Consider the following 25,477-nt stretch of genomic DNA (forward strand, 5'->3'; position numbering starts at 1 on the left):
TTTCTCATACGACATATGACAGTGTGCTTTGACGCATTTGGAAATAATCTGATTATCGGGAACCATCCATAGTTCTCTATGTCTTGCCCGAGTATGTATTAGACATCTTCCTACACCCATCCTATCCCCTCTCCTCACACATCCTCAAGAACTCACCCACCTCCTCCTTCCCACCCTGCTCCGCCATCTCCCTCGCAGTCATCCCCTTCTTCGTCCCACTCCTGACTCTCAAATCCGTCTTAATCCCCTCATTAACAAGCCACCTCACCAGCTCAATCTTCCCCTTAAGCGCCGCCTCATGCAGCGCACTCCACTTGTTCCTCCCAGACACCTGGTTGATATCTGCGCCCTTGGCCTTCAATTTTTTGATAATGTCCAGGTTTCCAGCGTGCGCAGCGTCGAGGAAAGGTGTGCGTTTCTTCTTATCCCGCGTGTCGACTGCGGCGCCTTTGTTGCAGAGTGTCTGAGCGATTTTCGTCCTATTCTTGAGGACTGCTTCGTGGAGCGGCGTGCGTTCGTCGGTGTTCTGGATATCGACATTTATATCTGGGAATGACAGGAGTGCTTGGAGGGCTTTTGAGTGCCCGTATGAGGCGCACATGTGGAGTGCGCTCCACTTGTGGGTCAGTGTTTGCTGGTTGATGTTTGCGCCGCATTCTTGGAGGGTTTTGAGCAGCTCTGTGGATCCGACGTCGGCAGCATCGAGGAAGGCGGTGCGCTTTTTGGAGTCTTTGCGGTCGATCTTTGCGCCTTTGTCGGACAGAAGCTTGACTACTGGGGCTTTCTTCTTTAGGCTGGCGAGATGCAGAGCGGTTCTGCCGTTGGAGTCGGAAAGATCGAGGGAGATGCCGGAAGCGTTGCAGAGGACCTCGACGGCCCTTAGCCTGCCTGCTTCAGCAGCGAGATGGAGCGGTGTTTTGCGGTCTTTGTCCTTGACATTCAGGTTGGCGCCTTTCCTGACCAAAGCCCTGACAACTTCATTGCGGTCTTTCATTGCTGCTATGTGCAATGCAGTGCGCCCATCCTTGTTCTGGGATTCTATGTCTATGCCCCTGACCTCGAGGAGAATCTGGCAGCATTTCAGATGCCCACCTTCAGCTGCGAGGCTCAACGCCGTCCATTCTTCCGTCGTCTTTGCATTGGGGTCAAAGGAATTGGTCTCGATGAGCTCTGCGACGCGACTCTCGATTCCGATTGCCGCGTTCTGGTGCAATGTGTTGCGTCCTTTCCGCCAGTAAGGTGACGCTTGTGCAGCTGGGTTAGTCTTATAGTGATGAATAACGTCCAGATCATCAACGATTTCGCGCTCCGCCTTTTCGAGGCTCGCTATCTCAGCTGTCCAGTCCGTCCATCCGACTAGGGTGTCGGCCCAGCGCTGCATGCGCGGTATGCTCAGCTTGTAAACGAGCTTCGCGGTTGTCAATAACAGCTTGAAGTACATTTCCAGATAGCTCCATTTCAATTGCTGCCGGAGCTCTTTCAACTCCTTCGATTCAAGTGGCCTGCTTTCGCACTCTTTGTGTTCCACTGCGCGGCGGCAAATGATTCGGGCGATTAGTGTGACGCAGTCTAACATCGCTTGTTCCTCCCTGAGGTAATCCTGATGTATGGAAAACACCATGAATATACCCGCCACCGCAATCGCAGCCGGTGGACTTGCGGCGGCACCAGTGGAGACGACATCTTTAGTCTTTAATATTGTCGAGAGAACTTTGTCGTACGTCCCGCTATGCGACTTCATGGAGTCGGCATGTGCATTGATGAGTTTGAGCAGTTTTTGCCTTCCATCGCTGGAGCCTAGGTGGCCTATTGATATCCCTTTTTTGGCTGACTCCTTTTGCATAGTTTTGTGGCATTTCTCGAGGATCTTCTTGCCATCCGGTTCGTGCTTCAGCTTCTTATAGGCGGATCGCCACAGGTCATGATCGCGATGCCGCTTGCCGCCGGCTTTTGTGGTTCCTGATACAACTGTAGACATGGTCGAATAACCAGTACGGGAATAAGATTATAAGAGTCGGTGTTAGCCTGCGCTAGGCCTCGAAGATCTCCAACTCTTGTCGCGTGGGCGTATCCTGATAGGAGCGGTGAGCTCGCGGATGGGGAGGGGTCGTGTAATGAAAACTCGAAACGAAGGCGGACGAGCCGTAGAAGAATGCTTCGAGGATGAACGATAGTTCATTACACAGTAGTGGTTATATCATATCTATCATATCGCAGCCTGGAGGCTGTGCGGGCTGAGCAAGCGTCAGTCTTCCAACTTCCATGCGTGCGGGGCTGTGTACTAGTCCGTAAGTAGAAGCAAGTTCACCGCTCCTCAGCCCCCACTTCGCCTCCCAGCACATTTAAGAATCCACTCCACTTCCCAAATCTCGAATAAATTTATTGAGCCCTCCATCGCCCGGGGCACAATGATAAGACAGGTTTTCCCAAGGATGCACCAACGCTTATCATGCATCGCGCCGCACTCCTCCTGTAGGTGGTAGATTATGACTCAGACTCGTGAGTGCGAAGTGGATGCAGGTACAAATTGTAAGAACGAGTGAACGCTTTGCGTGTCTGTTTGGTCAGGATATGCATATTCTAATGATTTTAATTAGATCGCTGAAGATAGAATCGAATTTCAAGGCGATGCCGCTAACATGACAAGCATTTGTAGCTTTCGAAAGGAAACCATGCAGCAGTGAGATGCTCGCAGTGCGTTGTAGGTGTCATAATGCCGGCGAATGAGTAGCTGGAGGTACTTCGAGAGTGGCACGTCGCGCAGGAAGGCGCTCGCGATCCGCGCTATTCTGGCTCGATTGTGTGGGTGAGGGCACTTCAAGAGTGGCCCGTCGTGCGGGGATTCGACCGCGATCGGTCTCAGATGATGTTATCTTCGCAGGGGAAGGTACTTCAAGTGTAGCGCGTCGAGCAGGAGTCCGCCCTGGCTCTAAGTCTGGAAAACTTTTATGAGTTGGTGAAGGAATTTCAAGTGTGTCGCGTCGTGTTGGCATTCTTTCCGGGCTCTCAGAGAATTCGTTCTGCTGAAGCACTGGGCTGGCAGTAGGGCTAGCATCAAGGTCCGGAAAGGTCAGGTTGCTTGGTGAAGGGCTAGCAGCTCTTGATTTCTCCTCGCGGAGGACCACATCTCTCCGGATGCTGTACTGCCTCTGCAGTTCGTTTAATTCAGGATTGCGCAAATTTTCGCCAGGTATTTCTGGAAACTCGCGTGCTCTGCTATGGTTGTAGTGTCTCTCATCGTATTTATTGTGAGCGGCGGACCCAAGTTTATCGCCAGCTCTCTGCAGCATCTCAGCAACTCTACGACGACCCCCTGGGTCCGTGGATCTGCGTGGATGAGTGCTATCTGTGATGAATGTTTCGTGAGATCTTCGAAGTTGCATCGGTGCGCCGTTATCATCAAGGCTGATCTGACTCGGAGAGTCATCGGTGTCTTGCTCGAGCGTGAACGTGGGTTGTCGTTGGAGATGATTCCCACAATGGCATGTACACTCGTTGTCACTGTGCGGGGTACTAGGCTTTTCTTCCTCTCCAGTCATAAGGAGGACGTAGAGAGAGCCAAGCGCAGCGAAGATTGTACCGGCAATAGGACCCCATTGACCAACACTAGCGATGGGCTCGGTCTCCCAGCGAACTTGATGGCTGAAAAAATTGATCTCTCCCGTGATGAGTATGGCAAGTATTGCGGCGCTGAATAGTGGAATCTCGATCACTTTCAGCACACGTCGAATGGCACCATTTATACCATCCATGTGCGCTTCCGTAGCACCATTGGTCCCTTCTATGGGCTCGATACTTCTATTTCGTTCAGTTTGCTCATGATGTCCGAATCGCCGCTTCCAGTGAAGAGCCAGAATTTTGTCCCAGGTGAACATCAACGAGACGACGGCAGGGACGCAACATGCTGTGGCAACCAGCATGCCTGTATTGAAGGTCAAGACGGTTGGTATAGGAATGACGCCGATGTTGGCGGCGGGACCAGCGCGCAGTGGAGAATAAGGACTCCTACCGGTAGGGTCATCCTCGCTGCATATCAAGCCGCAAGTCTCGTTTCCATAGGGGAAGTGCTTGCCTCCTGGAACTGGAGTGGGACATTCGATTGGGGTAACACGATAGAACTCGACAGCCAGAGAGAGCAGGCCAGCCAATATGAGGCCAGTCCACACAAAGATCAGATTCCGACCGGGATCGTAAAAGTAGGTTTTGGACAAGCGAACGGTGAGTGGAGCCGCTAGAATGGCTATGGAACACACCTGGAAAGCTCCGTAAATGTCCATGTCGACGACGCCTAGATTGCAAAATCAGTGGTTGAGGCACGGCGTACGGTGGGCTAGGGGTTGAAGCGGACCATTGACGTGCAGCGATGCGAGCACGAGTGCATGCAACGAGCCGACAGCGGGCAGAAGCAGCGCAGCGGCCAAGCACGCCTTTCGGAGCCACTCAATGTTGCGCGCAAGCACACACGCCGCCACAAGGACGTAGTAACTGGATATTGTGAGCAACGGCTTGCGGGTTGAGGCTCTTGTGTGGCACATACAGCACGCGCGATCCAGGGCCATATTGGCCCGAGACAGGCCAAGCGCAGACGACCTTCAAACCATTGCCGACTGTCGCATTGGCTTGGGCACGAATCGCAAGGTCAACCAGTTCTGGCGTGGGGAAGAACGCCGGCATAGCACCTAGAGTGAACGGCTGGGGAGGAGTCCATGAGGGACGGTTGGAAGGCTGACAGCGCAGAAGAAGCAACGGTGCCTTTGAGCCTCATGCAAGAAGGCAACTAAAGAGTGACCGGAAGACGAGGCCGACAATGGCAGCAATTAGCGACGTCGCTGGACGCCGTCATTGAGGCTGTGTTTGCGCTGCTGCAGATCTGGGGGTAGGAGCGAACCACACGTGGAGTTGGCAGCCGCGCTAGACCCCGACGGACTGACCGCAGGCTTGTTAAAATTGTTAAACCGGTGAGATTTCAGGCCAGCAGCCCGCACCCAAGATTCCAAGAACCGCGGCACACGAACTCCAAGCCATTCACCAGTATCACAATTGCGCTTTATTACGAAGGTAGATGCCCTGTCATAGGCGCCTGGCCAGCGCGACCCCGAGATGACATCTGGCGACGATGGCGGCATCGATCCATTGGACACGAGCGTCATCCGCTCATGGCGCTCCATCATCACTCTCGTCGTCTTTGTTCTTACCAACATCGTCGTCCTCTTCCCATTCCACATCCCCTTGCCACTACCCGTGGTAGTACGAGATGGGGTCCTTGATGCGCTTGCCTTCATGCGCGTCATTGCCCCTCGCAAGGCCGCTTCGCGCAACCGCGAGACGAAGCTCCTATGGAAGAGGTTCCCCATGAACTTTGTCACTGCGCCGCTCATTGCCGACCTATTTCTGCTGGCCATATTGGCCATCGGCCGACAAGAGGTGCATGATGGGACTATTGGTGCAAACAACATCTCGCCGTTGGATATCATGGCCTTCTTCCTCTCCTTGGCCTACATCGCTATTTCTATCGATGCCTCGGGACTCATTCGCTATCTAGCCTTCAGAGTGCTGAAATGGGGAGGCAAGGTCGGACACCGCCTCTTCTTCTACCTCTACGCCTTCTTCTTCATTCTTACTGCCTTTATCGGGAATGATCCCGTAATTCTGTCGGGCACCGCCTTCCTCGCCTACATGACGCGCGTATCAAGCAACATCCTCCACCCTCGAGCCTGGATTTACACCCAGTTTACTGTTGCCAACATGGCATCAGCCATCCTTGTGTCTTCGAACCCGACGAATCTGGTCTTGGCTGGAGCCTTCAACATCAAGTTCATCAACTATACCGCCAACATCATCGTACCGGTGGTCATCACGGCCATTGTCCTCTTTCCTTTCCTGCTGTACATCGTCTTCGCAGACGAGTCGCTTATCCCAGTTTCCATCAAGATGCATGAGCTGCCCGAGGAAGTGAAAAACAAGAAGCCCGTCAACCCCAATATTCCGAATGCCCGCGCAACGTTGGAAGAACAGGAGGACGAACATATGAATGACGAGACTGGCCAACTTCTCTCACTAGAAGAGATCATGAACCCCTTCCTGGACAAGAAGGGCGCCGCGTTTGGCGGTATCCTCATGGCTGTCACGCTCATCGCTGTGTTAGCATTAAATGCTGCATCGCCGTCGAGTGGCGAGCATCCTGTATTTTGGGTCACGGTGCCTTCTGCTTTTGTTCTTATCGTCTTTGATCTGGTCCTGGGATGGTACAATCGCAAGGAGACGCGTGAAATCGCCCGCCAGGGTCGCGCAAAACTGGAGACCAGTCATGCCGAAAAGAAGCGAAGGGGCGAATTACACACCATTCAAGAATCACCTCTTATGGAACCATCTGAGTCGGACACAATTGCCGAAAAGGAGCCTGTGGAAGGAAAGCCTTCTCAGCAAGCAACAGCGGTGACTGCAAAGCAAAAAGATGACGCTCCACAAGATGACGACGCTCCAGTGAACGTTGAAAAGGGCAAAAAGGAAACTCCGCAAACTCGGACAACCCTAGCATCACTCACAGCCAAGTCATGGCGATGGCTGCAAGAAACATTCCCCACCTCCACCACAGTTCTCGCACATCTCCCCCTCGCCCTCATACCCTTTGCTTTCTGCATGTTCGTCCTCGTCCAAGCGCTCGTTTCCCACGGCTGGGTCTCGGTATTCGCCTACGGCTGGGATCACTGGGTGAGCAAGACAGGCACAGTCGGCGCAGTCGGCGGCATGGGTTTCTTATCCGTAGTTCTCTGCAACGTACGTTTCCCCCTCCAACTTTCCCCTCCGATCCCCTACTAAAAAATCGCCATAGTTCGCAGGCACAAACATCGGCACCTCGATCCTCCTCTCCCGCGTCATCCAAGCCTGGCAAGTAATCCACTCCCAGCCCGGCGCCCCGCCCATCTCCGACCGCACCTTCTGGGCCACCGTCTACAGCATGGCCCTCGGCGTCAACTACGGCGCCTTCAGCGCGGCCTTCTCCGCCTCCCTCGCCGGCCTGCTGTGGCGCGACATCCTCGCCCGCAAGCACATCCGCGTCAGCAGGTTGGATTTTGCGCGCGTGAATCTGCCCATTATCGCGATTAGCATGGTGGTGGGGTGTGTCGCGCTCATCGCGGAGATATATATTGTGCGGGGCACGCAGCCTTACGATATAGGTCGATAGACTATTATAGAGGGACCAAAAGTACCGCGCTTTGCTTATGACAAGGATATGCTATTCTCAAGAGCGTAAGGTTGCATAAAAGCACGTGAGAAAAGTACCGTAAGAGAACCTTGGGACATCCTCGTGCATGTGCGTCCGCGGGAGCCCTGGCCCCGGGGAGAGCTTTGTCACGTGCCGACCAGGCCCCCGGGGCCACAGGGCAGCACCTTACCACTGTTGTTACCTTCCCAGATCCGACCTCCCAGCGCACATCGCAATCACCGTCGCCTTCCATCTATATAGCAGCCTACTCACGTCACGTCTTCCTACCCCCAAACTCCATGCTACTATACTTCGTCATTACGTCGCAGCCAGCACTCATTGTTGAGGACCTCGGGATCCCGCAATAGCGTTGCCGTTCCATTTCCGGCGCCGGGCCCGGGCCGCGCGCTGCAACATCGCAACACCACACCACCTATCGCAAGATTGTCCCGACCCTCAACAGTAATTGACGCGAGAGCAAGCACCGCAATACGCCACGGCAGCGCTGCCCGCATTCCGAGACCGCCACCAATCAAATGGCTTTAGCTACTTTCACAACACGAGTCACTAATTCCCATCAATCATTCAGAGCAATCTCACAGTACGAACTTTGATTCCTATCATTGCATTTGCAGTTGGGGTAAGAAGTGAACCAAGTCAGCCCCAGTAGCAGGCCCTAGGCCAGGGCGCAAAGTATATACAAGGGAATCAAATCCAAAGCCCGCGTTGACCGACCACAGATCAGGCCTCCTGGCGGACGGCTCTCCTCAAGAAAGACAGTGAAGATGCTCAACAACATAGCCCCGCTCATGCAACGCAAAATGTCACTCATGTTGACCGGCAGCCCGGCATGGCCATGCCATGAAGTCGCCAAATCATATGCAGCGGATAAAGAAGAAGTGGTAAGAAGGTAGAAAGAAGCGAAGACATGAGGGGCGCTTAGTCGGCCCATGAGTAACCCTGGTAAGAGTTGACGGGCGCAGCGACGTTGTCGGCGTACTCGCCCTCGTAGTTGCCGGGCGGCGAGTAGTTGCACACGGTGTAGAGGTTGAGCTCGGAGGAGGCACCGTCGATGGTCATCTTGGAGCCGCAGTCGATGGTGACGCAGCCGACGTGGGTGGTCTTCTTCCAGAGGACCTGAGTAAGGTGACCCCACTCGTGGAAGGTGTCCATGTTGGGAGCAGCGCCGAAAGCACCGTAGATATCGGCTTCGGCCTTGTACCAGGACTCAGTGATACCAGCAGTGGCATTGTAGGCGTCACCGGAGACGGTGAAGAGGTTTTGACCCTGGCCGTCGACGACGTGGTGAGTGAAGTCGCAGTAGGCAGCGGCGGTGCTGGCGGCCGACGCGCAGTCATCGCTCCACTCAAGGTTGGATGCGCCGTGGTTGGCACGGGCGCGGTTGTGGTGCCAAAGAACGGAGTCCTGGTAGTCAACACCAGAGGAGAGGTAGGCCTGGTCATCGCCCGACTTGTGCTCTACACCGTAGATGGGAGTAGAGGAAGGAGTAGCAGCCGGGGTGGTGGAGGTGTATTGTTGGGGAGCCGAAGATGTGCTTGGCTTCACATAAGCGGAAGAGGAAGGAGCCACATAGACGGAAGAGGAAGTGCTCGGCACAGGCGCTGGCGCGTAAACCGAAGAGCTAGTGCTAGGCTTGGGAGCGGGTGTCGACTTGCTGGTAGAGCTCGGGACAGGAACAGCGCTGTAGCCACCGTTCGAAGGGAACGAGGGCTTGGGCGGGGTCCGTGAGCTGGTGGCAGCGGGAGTCGAGGAAGCCTTGGGGGTCTGGTAGCCGCCGTGGTGAGAGCTGATGTCCTCCTTGCTGACGGGAGTCTCTGCGGGTTGGCCAGCAGTGACATACTTGGTGACGGTTACGATGTCGAGGTCGATCTTAGTAACCATGACACGCTTCTCGAGTGCGAGGGGCTTGGCGACAGCGCCCAAGGCAAGGGCCGAAGCCAGGAGAATGGAAGTGCAAGAACGCATTTCGAATGGTTTCCGGTTTGCGTAGTGGGTAGATGCTGGACTCGATGGGGGTGGACTGCTGGAGTCAGACGTGGAAACAGATGGAAAACGGGGGCACAGAGTCAACAAGTGTTTTATAGGCAACACAAGACATGTGGGATAGACGGATGGCAGGAGCTTACGTGGTGGTGGAGCGGACGTTGCAATCGGGTGCGACTTAGGCGCACTTGGGAACCAAGGAATGACTGTGGTGAGATAGCTGAAAAGAGTGTGGGTTCCTGGTAGACAAGCTACACAAAGGAAGATCGCTGATCAACAAAAGAGTGAGAAGATCAAAGGGATGGGGAAGCACCACGGGGCCGGGAGCGCAGGTGGTTTTAATGGGTCTAAGATTAAGCGAGGAAGAGCAAACGTGAAACAGAGGGCAGCCACACTCAATCTCGCGGATGCACCTGCAGCCTTCCTGCTTCCTGTTTCCTGGTCGGGGTCCTGGTCGATCTGGGGGGCAATCTCATTGCGCGCGGGAAGTGTGCAGGCATCTCGGGGCTTTTAATTCACTCGCTGCCATGGTGCGTGTTTACATTCTGCAAGGCACAAACACTGGAACACAACCTACGCATCGCCCTCTCGCTGCTGCCAGCTGGCAAATTCCAGCCCCCGCAGCGGCATCAGCAGCCGCCCACTGAAGGGTGCAAGCGAACGTCAGCCTGCTATTCGAGGAGCAGAGCGCCGTGATGAAATCCGGGCGACGCAGCGTCGTTTGATGAAGGGGATCTGCTAATTTGGCGCGGCCCGTTGCTGATTGGTCGTCCCGCCGGCGGGGAAGGATCGACTCTGGGTTTGGGAAGGCGTTGCCGCGTTCGAGGCAGGCGCTGGCTCGTGCGCGACAAGGCCCCTGGGCCATGTTTGACATTCACCATCAGCCTCATCCCCGACCCATCCTTGAGCACCACGATGAGGCCTCGCGGTCTAGACACCGGCACGCGCCGACGCAGGACCATCACACGCATCACGTAATTCGAGAGCTTGCACGCACCATGCCGTGCGACATTGACTTGTCAGGCACACATTCACACCCCAGGTGCCCGTAGCTGGTCCTCACACGCAGCATTACCGGTAGGACCGTTGTGGCGCTGCCCCTCCTCAATCCTGGCCCGTCGCACGCGACAGAAAATAACATCACTCATTACCGAGCCTGCGGTGGCACATGACGAAAATGGGCGCGAAAACGCACCCCAGAACGTGTTCATCTAAAAATTCTATCTTAAATTCGACTTTCTCGTTTGTACTCAGGAGCGCGGCCCACGAGTCAACATTCCTCCGAAAGGCGGGACCTCTTGCCGCGACCAGTTAGTGACCGTGTCGTTGAGTGGAGAGATGCACCGTGTGAAGCGGCAGCTAAGATAATGCCTCGTGATCCTCATAGATTCCAAGATGAGCGACAAATTTGTTATTTGGTCGACACATTGCTTCTCATCTTAACACGAAGGTATGAACAATTTCGTCACCTGGACGGGCCGAACGAGCGCGCGGCTTCACAGGGGTCGCCGAGTCGTCGCCTGAACAAACGCTGCGTGGCACGAGATGTTGGCCGCTGTGTCATCACGCGAAACTTGTCTGTGTACGAAACTGCAAGTAGCACCCGATGGCAGCAGTACTCATGACCGTCATGGCGTCAACATCGACCACTGTTTCGGGGCAACACCTACAATCGTACTTGTTGGTTCAGGGTACGAGGCGCCCTGGATTAGTTTCCACGATGTGGAGAAACTGCCCGCCTGTCAGGGAAAGACAAAGTTTCTGTTTCCAACAAGGCTTTTGCGCCACTGCGGTCACAACTCTCTGCCGTTCAGCGCAAACAGCATCAAGATCGATATCTTCACATTGCCATGCGGAATCAATGATGCACACGTCTACACATACTAAGAGTTTATCAGACTCCCCAGACGGGAACTCAATGCCTGTGCTCAATATATCAAAGCGCGGCCTTTCGGTGGCGCTCGTCCATCATCGTACAGAAGCCTACAGGAGCCTTCGCGAATACAGTGATCTCACTTCCAGATTTTCATGTCATGTACGCCTGTACGCATCAGAGAATGATTCTAACCATGTTTGTTTTTGAGCATAAGTAGACCAGATTTGGATCGCATATCAGGTCGACACACCCTATCATCACCAAAAACCTTATCGCTTTTACAAGATCACGACCGATCACGGCAACTGTTCCATTGAGGCTTACCATGTAGATGCGTCATACGGAATATTCTGCACAAGCCACTCTCCTGGAAGTATCCGTAATCGGCGTGGCGTACAAATGTGGCCAGACAGCTACGCGCCGCTCACGTCAACCTAAAGGTGAGCTGCGCACAATGTTCTACCTCCTTTGAGAAGGTAGTACAAAGGGCCGTTAGGTTGGTAAGCCTAGCCCTAACCCGAGAAGCTTGGTTATGAGGCTCTTTGGTCATGGAAGCATTCCGGCGCTGTCATCACAGCGAGCCGCAGTCATGCGTTAATGTATGGAATGGCTGTCAACCCTAAGCGGATGCTACCTTTACTTTGCGCGCGAAGGGCGGGTACGTAGTCGAATTTATCTCTTCATTGAAGCTCAAATACAGTCAATGCAATATATTGAATAGCAAATTAGCCCGCTGATGTATACACGTACGTCTGACAACCGGACAACCGGACAAGACCCATCGAGCCTTCGAAAAATGTCTGTCAGTATCCGACTTGTCTCGCCAAAGACGAACCCTACCGCTATTATCATCGGATAGTTGTTAGCTTATTGCTTGCAGTGATGCTAAATCATTCCACGTCCTCAACAACCACGGAATAATACAGGCGGCTGTAAATAACAGACCATACGCTCGGCTCCTCACATGGGAACCGGCAACATTCCGTCTTTATATACACATACGTTGCAACCGATACCGAGATCCTGATGTTGCCAATCAGTCCCGGCCGGGAGGTAAACGCCCCGCCTGCCGAAGTAGGTTACCGATACCGACATCCGTTCACGGTCAAGAATTGCTGCACGTGGGAGACGGATACCCCTAGGCGGCGATAGTGATGGCGTTCGATTGTGTTGACTTTCGAAAAGGGAAGCGGGGAGGTTCTTGCGAAAGGGTGTCGACAACAATGGCAACGGGTTCCTTTGTTCTCTTGTGGAAGGCTGTACTCATAATCGTCATATGACGCTAACTATGAGATATCACGCATACAGTCCGCTTTCTGTCTGACCAAGTGTAGTTTGGACATACTAATAGCCATGTTTATTCTCGACCACGCTAAATGCACCTCCGCCCTTTCCGAACATAACCCTCATATCGCCCACGATGCCCTTAGGGTTCTCGAAGGCAGCAAAATGCCCGCCACTTTTGTGCTCTCCTACAAATGTAATTGGCCCCAGCGAGTGCGCCCAGCTCTTAGGAAGCAACGCAAGCTCTTTCGGGAAGTAGCCCAAGCCCTACAAAGTCGCAGTACGTTAGCCCGGTGTAAAGTGTCCTCCGAAACCGCGTTTGACTTACTAGCCTCACATTCGGTATCCACGTCTTGTACGTCCTCTCACTCGTATACTCTCCCTTCCCCGCCTCGTAGTAGATCCTCACACTAGCAGCAGGCCCAGCCCGACTAAACCAGTACACGCTGATCCAATCGAGAATCTCGTCATCCGTCCACGGATAATCGTCTGTCCAATCATGCAGCTTCTCATATATCCACGCCAGCAGCGCAACAGGACTGTCATTCAAAGCGTACCCCACCGTCTGCGGCTTCGTGCTCTGCAGCTGGAAATAGCCAAACCCGTGCTTCTGGAACCACTGCGTGCGCTCGAAGCCCGCTTTTTCTTCTGCGCTGAAAGTACCAGTGAGATATTTAAATCCTAGCGTGAGCAAGGCAAGGGGATTCTTGAGAGGCGGTCCACACGCGACCATATTAATATGTGTCGCTTTCAGAGACTCAGGATACAGCATCGCCATCGTCCGCGTGATGAATGTGCCCCAGTCGCCGCCCTGCGATACGTACTGCGTGTACCCCAGCGCGAGCATCAGCTTGTGGCACGTCTCGGCGTACTGCGCCATGCCGAAGCCTTTCTTTTTCACAACCCCGGAAAACCCGAAGTTCGGCAGTGACGGCGCGACGACGTGGAATGCTGGGCCGCCATTATTCTCGCTGTCTCTGAACAAGGGGAGCAGTTTTTCCACTTCGAGGAAGTGCCCTGGCCAGCCGTGCACAAAGAGGAGGGGGATGGCATTTGCGTTTGGGGAGATTTGGTGGACGAAGTGAATGTCGATGGATCCGAAGCCGTCGATGTCAATTGTAGTTTCGAAATTGGGAAGATTGTTGATTGAGGTTTCGTGGCGACGCCAGTTGTATTGCGTTCGCCAGTGTTCGACGAGGCGCTTGATGTCGGCTAGCGGCGCGCCATGTTCCCATCCCGCGTCTTCGAGCTCGTCCGGGAATGTCGCAAGCGCGAGTTTATCTTGTAGGTGCTGCAGGCGGGCATCGGATATGGAGAGCGTAAATGGGCGGATATTGGACATCTTGTTCTGGTTTCTGGGAGGCAATGTGAGGACAGTATCGCGTCTTGTTGTAGTCTACGCCGCTTGTGGGGATGATATGGATGGGTCGGCGGCTAAACCGCAGTGGGTGAAGCGAGACGCGGATCAGTTGCTGCTACCTTTTGCCTCTCTTCAGCAAAGCTTATAAAACTATAGTGTCGTATGTCAGTGGTCAATTCATCGCATTTATAATCTCGCTGAGTCCAACTGAAGCCTTGCGTAAACTCAGTTGATTAGGGCGTAGAACTGCATGTGACTCGTACGAGCACAGACAACGTTGCATCGCGCAGGCGCTACATTCAGATTACTGGAATCGCGACACCCAAGGCAAAGGAAGAATTGATAAAGATGCTGCAGATGAGAATATTGAAAGTCCATGTTGGTATGCTTGTCTTTTTCGTAACCTAAAAGGCTCGGTATCAGGGAAGATTGTAGGGGAGGTCACTCAATCAGGAGCGAATGAAATAGATGTCTCAAGGAACAATAACTGTATGATAAAGAATGCTCGCATCGAATGAGATGGTAGGCATTGGTAAAGGAGTCGATCTATGCTCCTTGGAATTCGGTGCAAAGATGCTGAGGGAATGTAGCTATTTATATCCATCCGAAACAGAACAGGAGCTAGCCACATCCCGCGTAGTGCGGTCTATGGCCAGCGCTATCCCATCTGACAAATCCTAGGCACACTCACACCGCATCTTCACTCATGCAACATCTCGTTGCTCAATCGATACAGCATGACAACGCTCCGTAAATCGTGTCGCAGTTGTGCCGCCTCGAAACGTCACTGCACTGTGCAGCTACCTAGTTGCGCACGTTGCGTGCAGAAAGGCCTCACGTGTACCTACGACCTCCAGCCGCTTAGTGGTGAAGATGCGGAAAACAAGTGCTCCGCTAGCCTCCTACTTAAGGGTATAGGCTTCGAAACCACAGGATATTGTCTTCTTGATCGAGCGGAAGCGTACAACAAGCACTTCGGCAATGATCTCGACCCGGCCTTCTGTCCACCAGGACACAAAGAGGCCCAAGAACTGATTCAGCAATGTTTTTTGCACGTCCCAGAATTGGTCACGTCTTTACGTCCCGCTGTCTTCATTCATCCGAAGCTACAGATGCGAATGGGTCGATCGCACCTCTCCCTGATTCGAAGCCCGATGGACAGCCCCATGTCACCCTACGACCTTCCGGCTCTAGTAGGTATTGGTATCAGTACAGTATCTCTGGAAGAAGGCCTGAGTGCCCTTCAAACGCTCCTGGTCTTTACTGCACCGTTGCTTGTCTCCGAACAGCCTGTTAAACAGGAAAGAGCTGAACCGTGGTTAAAGATTGCAGAAGTCTGGGCTCAGCATCTGCTCAGTAATGCGAGTGTAAATGTATCGGAATCAAGAACTCCTTGGCAACAATGGCTTTTTGCAGAGAGCATACGCCGTACGATCGTCATGGCTTATGTCCTTATTTGTTGTTTCAATGCATGGAAGCACGGATATTGTTCGAACTGGTTACTGCTCGAATCACTCCCTTTCGACAGCCGACCTGGGCTGTGGATGGCTGAGTCACCGCAAGCTTGGATTGCTGCTGCTGGATCCGGGACAGGGTACCGGGTCGGCACGCAGCTAACGTCCCTACATGAATTTGGAGGGAGAATGAAGGCTGTAGATTCGACCTTCTGTGGAGATACTTTCTTGTCCATGGTGGCGATGGCGCACAATGGAAGCGCTGCGTTACCCAAATCTCCGAACTGATTGAGCACTTCAAATGTCTTCGGCTGCTTTCACCCTTCTTGTGCCACCGAAAAGGGGTTCCCACCGTAGGAGACTACCTACATATGTAAGTATTCTTTCTTTCTTCGTGGGTTCCCATGTTAACCTTGACAGTACGGCTCTTCGCAAAATTTCTGTGCTATATGCCACCATCGAAGTGGGGAAGTGGCAACTCTGCGCAATTCGTGCAGATTGTACCCCGACTATAGCAGCGACTGTAATCGGTTGTCGCGCCTATAACCGCGTCCACGCAAGGATATCAAGCTTCTTGCGCGATGAGCTTGATTATCGCAAGGAAGGCCGAGACACCTTATCCTTGGCTCTGGTTCGTAGTTTGACCATGAATCAACAAGAACAACAAGGTATTCCGGCAGACTCGGCAGCGAACCTAGGAAACGCATTTAGCATCTCCTGAGTATGACGCCCTGCGGGGAGAAGTCGTATGGAAGAGGAAGGTAAACGAGAGAAATATCAGCTTCACGAGGACGCCACCCCACGCCGCACCGACTGCCAAGGTCATCGCGACGGCCGATTGGTCATTGTGTACTTGCTCGTAAAGAAATTTCCGAAAGTACTGCTTTCAAGTCGAATCTACTCGTTCCGCCGAGCAATTGAGTACCGCGATGTCCATCGCCAAGCGATTCCGCTTTCTTGGCCCGCGGGACCGTACCTGCAGGTGTAGCCTACATAAGGGCATCCCGCTGACAGCTGCCCTTGTCAAACAAGAAACACTTGTCGAATCAGTTTCCTACACTTTACCCAGGCAGCAACGCTCCGGCAAATCACCAATATGAAGCTGTTGACCTTTTTTCTCGCTACGGCTGCTGTCGTCCTTGCCCAAGACAGTGTTTCGGCTACTGGAGCTGCCTGTGAGCCTCATGAAGACCACTGGTATGTTCGTTGGAAAGCTAGTTCTGGAAAGAGATCCAAATTGACTGGTACTCTAGGCACTGTCCTTCAGGCGTAGCAGAGCCTACTACGCCCCCTGCCGAATCTGCAGAGACCGGTGCCTCAGCGACGGCCACTGCCGCTGTATCCACTGCAGTCTCGGCGAGCGCTTCAACTACTGAAGCTGCGGCTACGGCTTGCGAACCTCACGGAGACCACTGGCACTGCCCATCCGGCGTCGCAGAGCCAACGACACCTCCTGCTGCCACAGCCACCGGCGAGGACCACGACGAAGATGAACATGACCACGAGGCGACTGCAGCTACTTGTGAGCCCCACGGCGACCACTGGCATTGTCCCTCTGGTGTGGCCGAGCCAACTACTCTACCTGCTGAGACTGCTGAGACGACTGGCACCGCTTCGACGACGGGAACTGTCTCCAGCGCTGACTCAGCCGAGAGCGCTGCAGCTACGTCTAGCCAATTCGATGGCGCTGCGATTGCAGCTGGTCCCGTAGGAAGCGTTCAAATGGCGGCCGCTGGACTCTTGGGTCTTCTTGTCTTGTAAAACCTCAGCAGGTACACTGGCGGATATCTGTATGCAATTCGGTTTTGGTGGGATGATCGGCGGGTATCTGTCTCCAGTACACTGATGAGCAAAAGTTCATCAATTCTTGTAAATGACTATAAACATATCTAGCATAACGGATGTAAGCACGTCAAAGTTGTGCAACGAGGATTTTGACAGGTGTCCGACGAAGCAACTGAATATATGCCTTTTTCTTCAAAAATAGTACTGCACACATACAGTTGGTGATATGAGTAGAATGTGACCGATTTAGCAAGACTAGTAACCACTTCAATTATGGGTGCATCCGTGTCTAAATCTACTCTTTGTACTTCTGATCATGGAAGCCAGCCAGTACCTCCACCTTGCCATCGCCCCTTTCTGCCCACCTCTTCGCTGCTATCTCTGGGTTGAGCTGCAACGTCTGCTTAGCTTTCACCCACTCTTCCATTGTAACAATCCTGTCAAACCTCGGTTTGACACCTGCCTTCTCTAGTACCGGTGAATCGGTGATTGGCAGCAGCTTGGCATCGTTGTGTGGACGCGCGAAGTATAGCAGCCCAGTTCGCTTGAACTCGCGCTGATCCTGCGGTGGCGCAACCACGCGATGCACGGATGACTTCAGCCAACCGCCCGTAAGGTGCGAGATGGTGTCTGCGAGATTGACGGTGATGGTTCCAGGCTGAGCTTGCACCGAGGTCCAGTTGCCATCGTCACCAAGGATTTGCAGCCCGGCAACAGGTTGCCGGAAAAGCAGTGTTACAGTGCCCAAGTCGGTATGGCCGCCAGTTGCTCCGTTCTTTGCAGTAGCCCACTCCTCATCTGTTCGGGGATAGTAGATCATGTAGCGGAAGTGATCTTCGGACTTCTTCTCGTACGTGTGCTGCTTCACCAGGTAGTCTTCATCAGGCAATTGCAACACGATTGCGAAGAGTCGTAACAAGGGCATGACCACATTGGCGTGGAGAGCACGTTGGAATGTCTCAATCTCGCCGAGATGCGCTTTCAGCAGATCTGGGTAATCGTATTTCCCTTCGAATTCATCGATGAACTTGGGGATATTGAAGATCTCGATGTTGTCCCTGGCACCTGCGACTAGCGATCGGCCTGGCCTGCGCCAGCCGTTGTAATCGGCTTCAGCGTAGTTGATTTCGTACTTTTCTTTCTCGGAGATTGGTAGCTCGAAGAAGTGTTTTGCTAGTGTGAACTGCTGGTCAATCTGGTCCGGACTCAAGCCAAAGTTCTTTACGTAGAACTGCGTGTATGTTAGTAAGGCGACACATTTTCAAGCCTACAGATTCGAGGTCGTCTACTCACAAAACCGACATGGTGCACGGCATGTTCAAGCTGCTTAGCCAAACGCTCTTTTCCACCGGGACGGTTGTAATCTTCGAGGTCGAGTGTCACGAGCTCTGACCATGGGATATCTTCTCTCGTCTCGGGTGGATGAATGTATGGCTCAAGGTTCGCATAGTCGTATTGACTATAGTCCTTCTGAGTATTGGTCTGTACGTTCGTCGTCTCGACAGTTGTTGTGGACATGGTGGTTGATAAGGCTGGTCGTTTCACTTGAAGTTAGATAATGACTCAGGCCTCTTAGACAAGATGTGCTTATATTAGTATTGGGGGTCAGTCTTAGCTCCTCAAGCTGTTTACTAATAGAGCTGCACTCGTATGCTCAACATCGAACGATGATATGTCGCTATATGTACCCCAGATTTCGTCATTCAAGCGCTACGGCACAGTGCCGAAGAACATCCTCCGATATGCCAATAATCTGCCTTGTAGTGTATGGGATTGAGCCCGCGATACCAGTCTCTCCACTGAGGTGCACGTTAGTCGCATATTGCGAGTAAGCGAACCCCATCACAAGATGTTGAACTGTCTGAAAAGTGTCAAATGCAATTGAGCTGTCCAATTACGCGTTTTATAGCCTTGGTGACAGATAAGCTCCACTCTGTCTATCAAGCGTTTCGCATGTCGTGCTTAGATGGCGCAATAAGCTCCCCGCATCACGTATCGGTCCGTCCCACAACGACCTCGCATCGAACACTATCGAACAACAGAACCATGTGGGAATACGATATAGTTCCGGGCTCCGAGCAATGCACAAGGTTCATGGGAACTAATGAGTCGTAACCAAGCATGCATAGAGCTTAGTAACGAATTAGGATGGTGATAACAAGTGTGTAGGCTCTAGGAAATGGTCTATAGCCTTCGAAAGCGCATAGAGGGTTTTTTTTAACACATCCAGTGAGTTAGTGCGTAATGTGAAGGTAATCTGAGATGATATGGCGTCCCAAGTCGGTGATACTGCGTGCGATTTAGCGGGACTCCTACCCGTGTACCTGTGCTAGCGAGACCCAAACGCAATATGGACCCCAATGGCGTCATGTGTAGTCCTAAGTTACCTGAGCACGGAAGCAGCGTATTATTTAGGACCAGGAGTTTACCCTTACTTAGTATCCCCGGGTCTAGATGGGGGACCGAACGCCTTTGAAATTTTCTCGCAAGCAAACGCGACTATACATATATCCCAGAACCCCTAAAACTGGCAGAGACAACGAATTCGATACACAACAATGACCTCAAAGGAGATAGCAAGAATTGAGGTGACACACTCCAAAGGTGCATCGTCTCCAAGCATCACACCATCGCTTGAACCGTCTACTCCCGGACCGCCTCGCACTTACAGCCGACCGCAGCAGATTCTTCGCTCGATCCAACGACATGTCTGGGACGATCCGGATAAGAGCAAAGAAGAAAAATGGTTTTTGTTCAAGCTTGACCTCTTCCTCCTCAGTAGCGCTTGTCTGGGCTACTTCAGCAAGAACCTCGACCAAGCGAACATCAACAATGCTTACGTCTCTGGAGTAGGTTCCACACACATATACGGCTCGTAGACAAGCGGCGGTTGCTAACATGGGTTAGATGAAAGAGTCACTGAACATGTATGGAAGCGAATTGACCTACACTGCCAATGTTTTCACAGCGGGATATGTGATTGGTCAAATGCCTGCAGTCATGCTAGCAAGCCGACTCCGGCCTTCTATTCTAATACCGACGCTTGAGATCATCTGGTCGGTTTTAACCTTCTGCTCATCGTCTGTGACGAAAACATCGCACTTGTACGCTATTCGGTTCCTCGTCGGATTGTGTGAATCGGGATATTTTCCAGTGATGATTGTAAGTTGGGCGCAATGCTGAGATACTGAATGCATCGTTGACCTGCGACTAGTATCTGATTGGAAGTTGGTACACCAAAGCAGAAAGAGGAAAGCGAGTCGCTTTGTTTTACTGCACCGCAGCTCTTGCAAGCATGTTCAGTGGCTACATCCAGGCGGGCGCATACAGCGGTTTGGATGGTGTCATGGGAAGACAAGGTTGGCAGGTGTGTCTAACGCCCGAAATGGATCATAATGCGATACTGACCCTCGTAGTGGTTATTCATAGTGTGCGGCGTCATCTCCCTTCCCATCGCCTTCCTCGGATACTTCTTCATTCCCGACTTCCCTGAAACCACGCGCGCCTTCTACATCACCAAGGAGGAAGCTGCGCGCCAGTGCGCACGTCTCATCGAAGAAGGCCAAAAACCTCTTGGACATAATCCCTGGAACAAGAAGAAGATACTGCACATCGCCAAACAGTGGCAATTATGGGTTCTGCCACTGGGTTACTTCTTCGTGCAGACGAGCTTTCCCAATGAACAACCTGCGTATGCGCTATGGCTCAAGTCAACTGGGCACTCAGTATACCAAAGAAATGTCTGGCCCACCGGCCAAGTCGCTGTCGGTGTCGTGGTGCAAATCCTCGCAGGAATGCTCTCGGACTCGCCGCTACTTGGAGGCCGGCGGTGGCCCGCTATCATTGTGATGCAAACCGGAATGCTGTTTGGCGCCATCATAATCGCCATTTGGAAGGTGCCTGATACTCTGAAGTATGTTGCTTACTACTTCACGTATTTCGGGGCTGGAGTGCCAGGGCCGTACTTCGCTTGGTATTCAGATCTGATACCGCACGATCATGAGATGCGTGGCTTTGTCATTGCGGTGTCAAATATGTTCAGTTACATCATGCGCATATGGTGGACAAATGCGGTGTGGCGGACGATCGATGCACCAAGATACAAAGCTGGATTCATTGGAGCATCGGCAATGGGTGTGGGGATGATAGCTTTGACCTTCTTGTTGCGAATGCTACAGAATAGGGATGAGAAGAGAAGAACTGAAGAAGTCGCACCGACTGAAGAATCCGAGCTAACGGCATAGAGTTCAACTTGCGTTAGATCCGGCACTTATCTTAGCATAAGCGTGGGAGATGGCCAGTGTGCATACGAGATTCTAGTATTGAAGAGATGGGCATTAGCCCGTTTATTAAAAAGGTATTATGTTCTACAAACTGTTGTCCCTCTCAATCAAAACAAAGTGGAAACCCAAAATTACATCTCATATACCTATGGTGTATTTAATGCTCTTGTGCATGGCCATTGACAACTCCTACGCTGCAATTTAGATGACCTGCTCCATGCGATGCACATCCGAGTTCCTAGTCCATGTGCGAATCTTCTTGCCTAAACCGTAGTATAGCGGAAAGGCAAACAATGCGGGACCAACTGTGCACGCAAAGATGACCATGGCGGGTGTGATCCAGCCGTTTTTGCTGGTGTGCGCTAATTCGAAGATCCAGTAGCTGTACGAGAAAGCGATGAAGTTCTTGAACACAGTCGCAACCACCATGATCTCACCTGAGATAGGCTTGTAGCAATCAATGGCGTAAGTGATCGAAATCGTGGGTACGGTGGTGACACCGAAGCCAGCAAAGCCGTATCCCCAGACCACGATGTGGCCCCAACCCCAGTGTCGTTGGTATCCGATGCCACCGAGAATAACCGACATGATAGTGATGATCATGAAGAACCACAGTGCCGGCAGACGCATTTCGGGCTCACGGATGCCGCTGTTCTTGCGTGTAGCGCGTGCGGCAACCCAATCAGAGAAGGGACCTGCAGTGGCAAGACCGAGCAGAGCGCCAATGACAAACGCAAAGTTGGTGTAGCCGACGTTCTCCGGGTTAAAAAGGTAGGGTGGCGCGGCGAAGATGACAGACTCGCTGATGTTGAAGAAGAGAACGAGATCCGCCGGTCCCGCAAGCATCAACCCAGCCCATAGGATGATGGGGTTGAAGAATACCTTAACGGGTGTCCAGGTATCGCGCACTACAAACATCTTCCAACGAGGATCTGGCTTTCTGAACGGCATGAACTGTCCTCGCGATGGCCGGCCACGGCCCAAAGGAGGCAGAGCAGACTCGCTCTCGGTGCGGTGATTGACGATCTGTGATTCTGCTTTTTCAACTGAATTCTGTCCGCTGCGGTCATTCATGATGGCCCCTTGACTTTGACTGGAGTCAGGGGTAGTCACGCCGGTGTAGCCTTTCGTGTTCTGGCGGTGATATTTGGTTTCTGGAAAGGTGAAGAAGATTAGGACAATCGAAAACGCAGACAAGCCGGTTTCCAGCCAAAAGAAAGATTGCCAGCCATGGTGGGCGGCAATGGATCCGCTCATGACTGGACCGAGGAAGGCGCCGAGGAAGTAACCAGTGAAATAAACCCCGGTCCAGGCGCCACGCTCGTAAAGGAAGAATACGTCAGCAATCATCTGCACCGGAATCGTTTCGCTCGTCGCACAAACAACACCGTTCAACGCACGTGCTGCAAGAAGACTGCGGTGCGAAGTTGCCAATGCTTGCCAGATACATGTGAGCATGATGAAGAACGCGAAGGTCAAGCTGACGGCTCGACGTCCGAAGATGTTGCTCATGGGGACAATGACGAAACCAGCAACTCCAAGAGTGATGACTGTGATTCCTGTGAGGAATGCAAGCTGTGAGTTATTAAGATGGAACTCTTGGCCAAGGAGAGGAAACATCGGTGCGATTGACAGGGCGCCAGTGACTGAGATCCATGTGAAGAGCCATTGGCTGGCCATCACCATAACTAGGACACATTAGAACAATCCCAAGAGACAGTAATGAAGGGACTTACGCTTCCATTTCTTCGACCAGTTCAAGGGGTCGCGAGGATCGTTGGAAGGTACGGGAATCAACGCTTTCTTCGCTCTGCCATCTGCGTCCATAACCTCAGTGCCCGGCACCAGGTCAACCTCTTGGTGTGTTCTTAATGCCATATTGAGGGTTAACGATCAGTCGAGGATCTTTCGTGGCATGCAAGATATAGTTGATATATGAAAAGGGCGGAAAGCCACTTTAAATTAGACCGAGTTAACAATAGGAACGTCTGCCAGGGAATGCCAGCGCCAGGCTTTTATATAGAGTTCCATGTCGATAGTCCACGGTTAAGTCTCCATGGCCCTTTGTCGGAACCGGAAATGGTTTACATAGCTGCCCTCGCTCTCATGTCGTGCTGCAGGAAGAGACATGGCGGCCATGGGATGACATCTGGACCGAACCAATTGTCAATTTGAGGTAACACAAGCAACCTTGTCCAATCACAACATCGGACCTGTACCATTAATCTGGCTCATGGCTGGCAACCACAAATTTAGCTCGAGGCAGGTACTGTCCCCACCGGCCCGCTCAATGTTGAGATCAGTCGTTCGGGTCACTAGCAGGTGCTTGGCATCCGCCATTCGTTGAACGTGCAGATAACCTTCCGATCTGACGAACGAGCTGCGGTACTCTGGACCTTTTGAACGAGACACAGTCAGCAAAAATCAACGTATGTCTAAAAAGCACAACTGTAGACGAGCGGAGACCTCGCCGTAGTGTTCACTTCTATGCTGATGTCCCTGAATGATCTTTCGTTTGTCGCTTATACCTTGGTTCATCGGTCCTCGTTTATAGCTCACGCAGTGACGTAGACCAGGCTCAGCGCTTTCCACGCCATGCATTCCAGTCCATACGCGGATATGCCTGGTAACCCGCATTGCAGCTATCACGATTCAGCTCTCCATATGACTGATCTTTGATGCTGTTTTCAGTATTCCGAACGGATTACAGGTCGCAGTGAGGCTCCTTGGCGCTGATGGTGCTGTGATGAAAGCTGTGTGGGTGACACACGGGCCGTGGTGGAGATCTATCCCGAAGCTAAGCTTCGGAGTGCGGGGAAGCGAAGATGGCCACACTCGGAATGATGGCTTGGCATTTATTCAAATCGCATGCACATTGGTTGGAACACCGACTACATGATGGGATTATTCGAATATGTGGCTGAAATGAACTGTCGGGAACCAAGCTCCAGCTTTCGGCCCAAGTGCTTGTGCGTAGGGCAGGCTCCCTTGCACGGACACCCTCACCACCGATACACATCCTGTTCTTATCGATATCTGCTTGTTGTATTATTTCTTTTGCATGTGGAAGACGAGCAGACGGTCGTGTTGTGCAGCATACCAGATTAAGGCTTTGTGTCTCCGAACATCGAATACTCGAGTCGGGCTCGACGCTGGGTGTTTCGCATGTAGAACTCGCGGTGAGAGCTTCATGCCCTCCTATTGTGTGAACTCAGTCAGGGAGAACTTATGAGATGGTGATGTGGACGAACAGAAGGGATGCTGTCTTTAGAATACCTGTCGGCCAAAACGACGGAGTTCACCAGTCACGGCTAGCGGCTCTCCCACCGCAAACAGGAGGCATACTGGCATCGAAGAGTCAAACCAGCGATACATATCCATCTTCCGCAACTAAACTACACCGTCTCAAACACACTCCCCTTCGAAATAGTCCTCAAAACTTGGGCTCCATCGAACTCTACCAAACTCAAGTCCTTGTTAACCACGATGAAGTTCGCCTTCTTACCTACTTCGATGCTGCCCACTTCTTTATCTGCGCCAACAGCCTGTGCGCATTGGATGGTAAGCATGCGACGTAGAAGTTCGCCGTCACGCTCTTTGGATCCATCCCTTACCGTTCCAACAACCCTAGACACTGGGCTGAACAATGAAGGGGCTTATCAATGACGGTCAGCTCTGGATATACTCTCACGAGACACCCTACTCCTGTTCAGCTCCGTACTCACTAATTGTAATGCTAGATACTATTATCCGGATAGTCAGTTGTAGATACCTTACCTAGATACGTGAGATCATCCCTACCAACAAAATTAGGAAGCCACATGGTTGTCCAGTTCTTCGGAGGTCTCATATCCGCGGGCTGAACAAGATATGGAAAGGTCCTATTTCATCAGATCTGTTCCGGATCGAGTTAGCCGGATGCACCAGAGAACCGTCGGGATATTTCGGATTCGAGCGATTGCAGACAACATATCGGTTGGACTTGTTTTTGGAATGAAGCATAGATCCAATCCATGGGCGGTCACGCTCCAGAAAAAATTCTCCACAAGCAATAGCATTGCTGAGAACAAAAACAGGACGGTTTTGCCTCCTTCGAGACTGCAAACAAGGAATATGGATTTGGGATCCTCACAAAACGCTCCTCGCTCCATGTGTTTGTATATGCGAAGAGGCTCACATTGGTAACTGTTGTGCAATTGGTACAAGGTCAGCTGGTCTGGTGTG

The 25,477-nt window shown here is 52.4% G+C and overlaps 9 protein-coding genes across 9 annotated transcripts; 3 read left to right on the forward strand and 6 right to left on the reverse strand.

Annotated features, from left to right (window-relative positions):
* Positions 1-121: 121 nt before the first annotated feature.
* N0V89_009369 (uncharacterized protein) lies at positions 122-1,978 on the reverse strand (the record flags this gene model as incomplete). Its single annotated transcript, XM_056218120.1, has 1 exon — positions 122-1,978. The coding sequence occupies one exon, from the start codon at positions 1,976-1,978 to the stop codon at positions 122-124; it is 1,857 nt and encodes a 618-aa protein (XP_056067385.1).
* A 730-nt stretch (positions 1,979-2,708) lies between these two features.
* Positions 2,709-4,277, reverse strand: N0V89_009370 (uncharacterized protein; the record flags this gene model as incomplete). The annotated part of the gene is made up of 1 exon (XM_056218121.1): positions 2,709-4,277. One exon carries the CDS (start codon positions 4,275-4,277, stop codon positions 2,709-2,711), a length of 1,569 nt encoding a protein of 522 aa, XP_056067386.1.
* Positions 4,278-5,100: 823 nt separating this feature from the next.
* Positions 5,101-7,186, forward strand: N0V89_009371 (uncharacterized protein; the record flags this gene model as incomplete). The annotated part of the gene is made up of 2 exons (XM_056218122.1): positions 5,101-6,777; positions 6,833-7,186. The coding sequence occupies 2 exons, from the start codon at positions 5,101-5,103 to the stop codon at positions 7,184-7,186; spliced, it is 2,031 nt and encodes a 676-aa protein (XP_056067387.1).
* A 960-nt stretch (positions 7,187-8,146) lies between these two features.
* Positions 8,147-9,193, reverse strand: N0V89_009372 (uncharacterized protein; the record flags this gene model as incomplete). The annotated part of the gene is made up of 1 exon (XM_056218123.1): positions 8,147-9,193. One exon carries the CDS (start codon positions 9,191-9,193, stop codon positions 8,147-8,149), a length of 1,047 nt encoding a protein of 348 aa, XP_056067388.1.
* Positions 9,194-12,597: 3,404 nt separating this feature from the next.
* N0V89_009373 (uncharacterized protein) lies at positions 12,598-13,713 on the reverse strand (the record flags this gene model as incomplete). The annotated part of the gene is made up of 1 exon (XM_056218124.1): positions 12,598-13,713. The coding sequence occupies one exon, from the start codon at positions 13,711-13,713 to the stop codon at positions 12,598-12,600; it is 1,116 nt and encodes a 371-aa protein (XP_056067389.1).
* A 2,568-nt stretch (positions 13,714-16,281) lies between these two features.
* Positions 16,282-16,946, forward strand: N0V89_009374 (uncharacterized protein; the record flags this gene model as incomplete). The annotated part of the gene is made up of 2 exons (XM_056218125.1): positions 16,282-16,382; positions 16,439-16,946. 2 exons carry the CDS (start codon positions 16,282-16,284, stop codon positions 16,944-16,946), a joined length of 609 nt encoding a protein of 202 aa, XP_056067390.1.
* Positions 16,947-17,265: 319 nt separating this feature from the next.
* N0V89_009375 (uncharacterized protein) lies at positions 17,266-18,488 on the reverse strand (the record flags this gene model as incomplete). Its single annotated transcript, XM_056218126.1, has 2 exons — positions 17,266-18,201; positions 18,264-18,488. The coding sequence occupies 2 exons, from the start codon at positions 18,486-18,488 to the stop codon at positions 17,266-17,268; spliced, it is 1,161 nt and encodes a 386-aa protein (XP_056067391.1).
* A 1,040-nt stretch (positions 18,489-19,528) lies between these two features.
* Positions 19,529-21,214, forward strand: N0V89_009376 (uncharacterized protein; the record flags this gene model as incomplete). Its single annotated transcript, XM_056218127.1, has 4 exons — positions 19,529-19,819; positions 19,878-20,132; positions 20,185-20,337; positions 20,387-21,214. The coding sequence occupies 4 exons, from the start codon at positions 19,529-19,531 to the stop codon at positions 21,212-21,214; spliced, it is 1,527 nt and encodes a 508-aa protein (XP_056067392.1).
* Positions 21,215-21,454: 240 nt separating this feature from the next.
* Positions 21,455-23,131, reverse strand: N0V89_009377 (uncharacterized protein; the record flags this gene model as incomplete). Its single annotated transcript, XM_056218128.1, has 2 exons — positions 21,455-22,941; positions 22,990-23,131. 2 exons carry the CDS (start codon positions 23,129-23,131, stop codon positions 21,455-21,457), a joined length of 1,629 nt encoding a protein of 542 aa, XP_056067393.1.
* Positions 23,132-25,477: the final 2,346 nt, after the last annotated feature.

The sequence above is a fragment of the Didymosphaeria variabile genome (genome assembly GCF_027946475.1).
Source record: "Didymosphaeria variabile strain IMI 356815 chromosome Unknown scaffold_7, whole genome shotgun sequence".
Classification (NCBI taxonomy): Eukaryota; Fungi; Ascomycota; class Dothideomycetes; order Pleosporales; family Didymosphaeriaceae; genus Didymosphaeria; species Didymosphaeria variabile.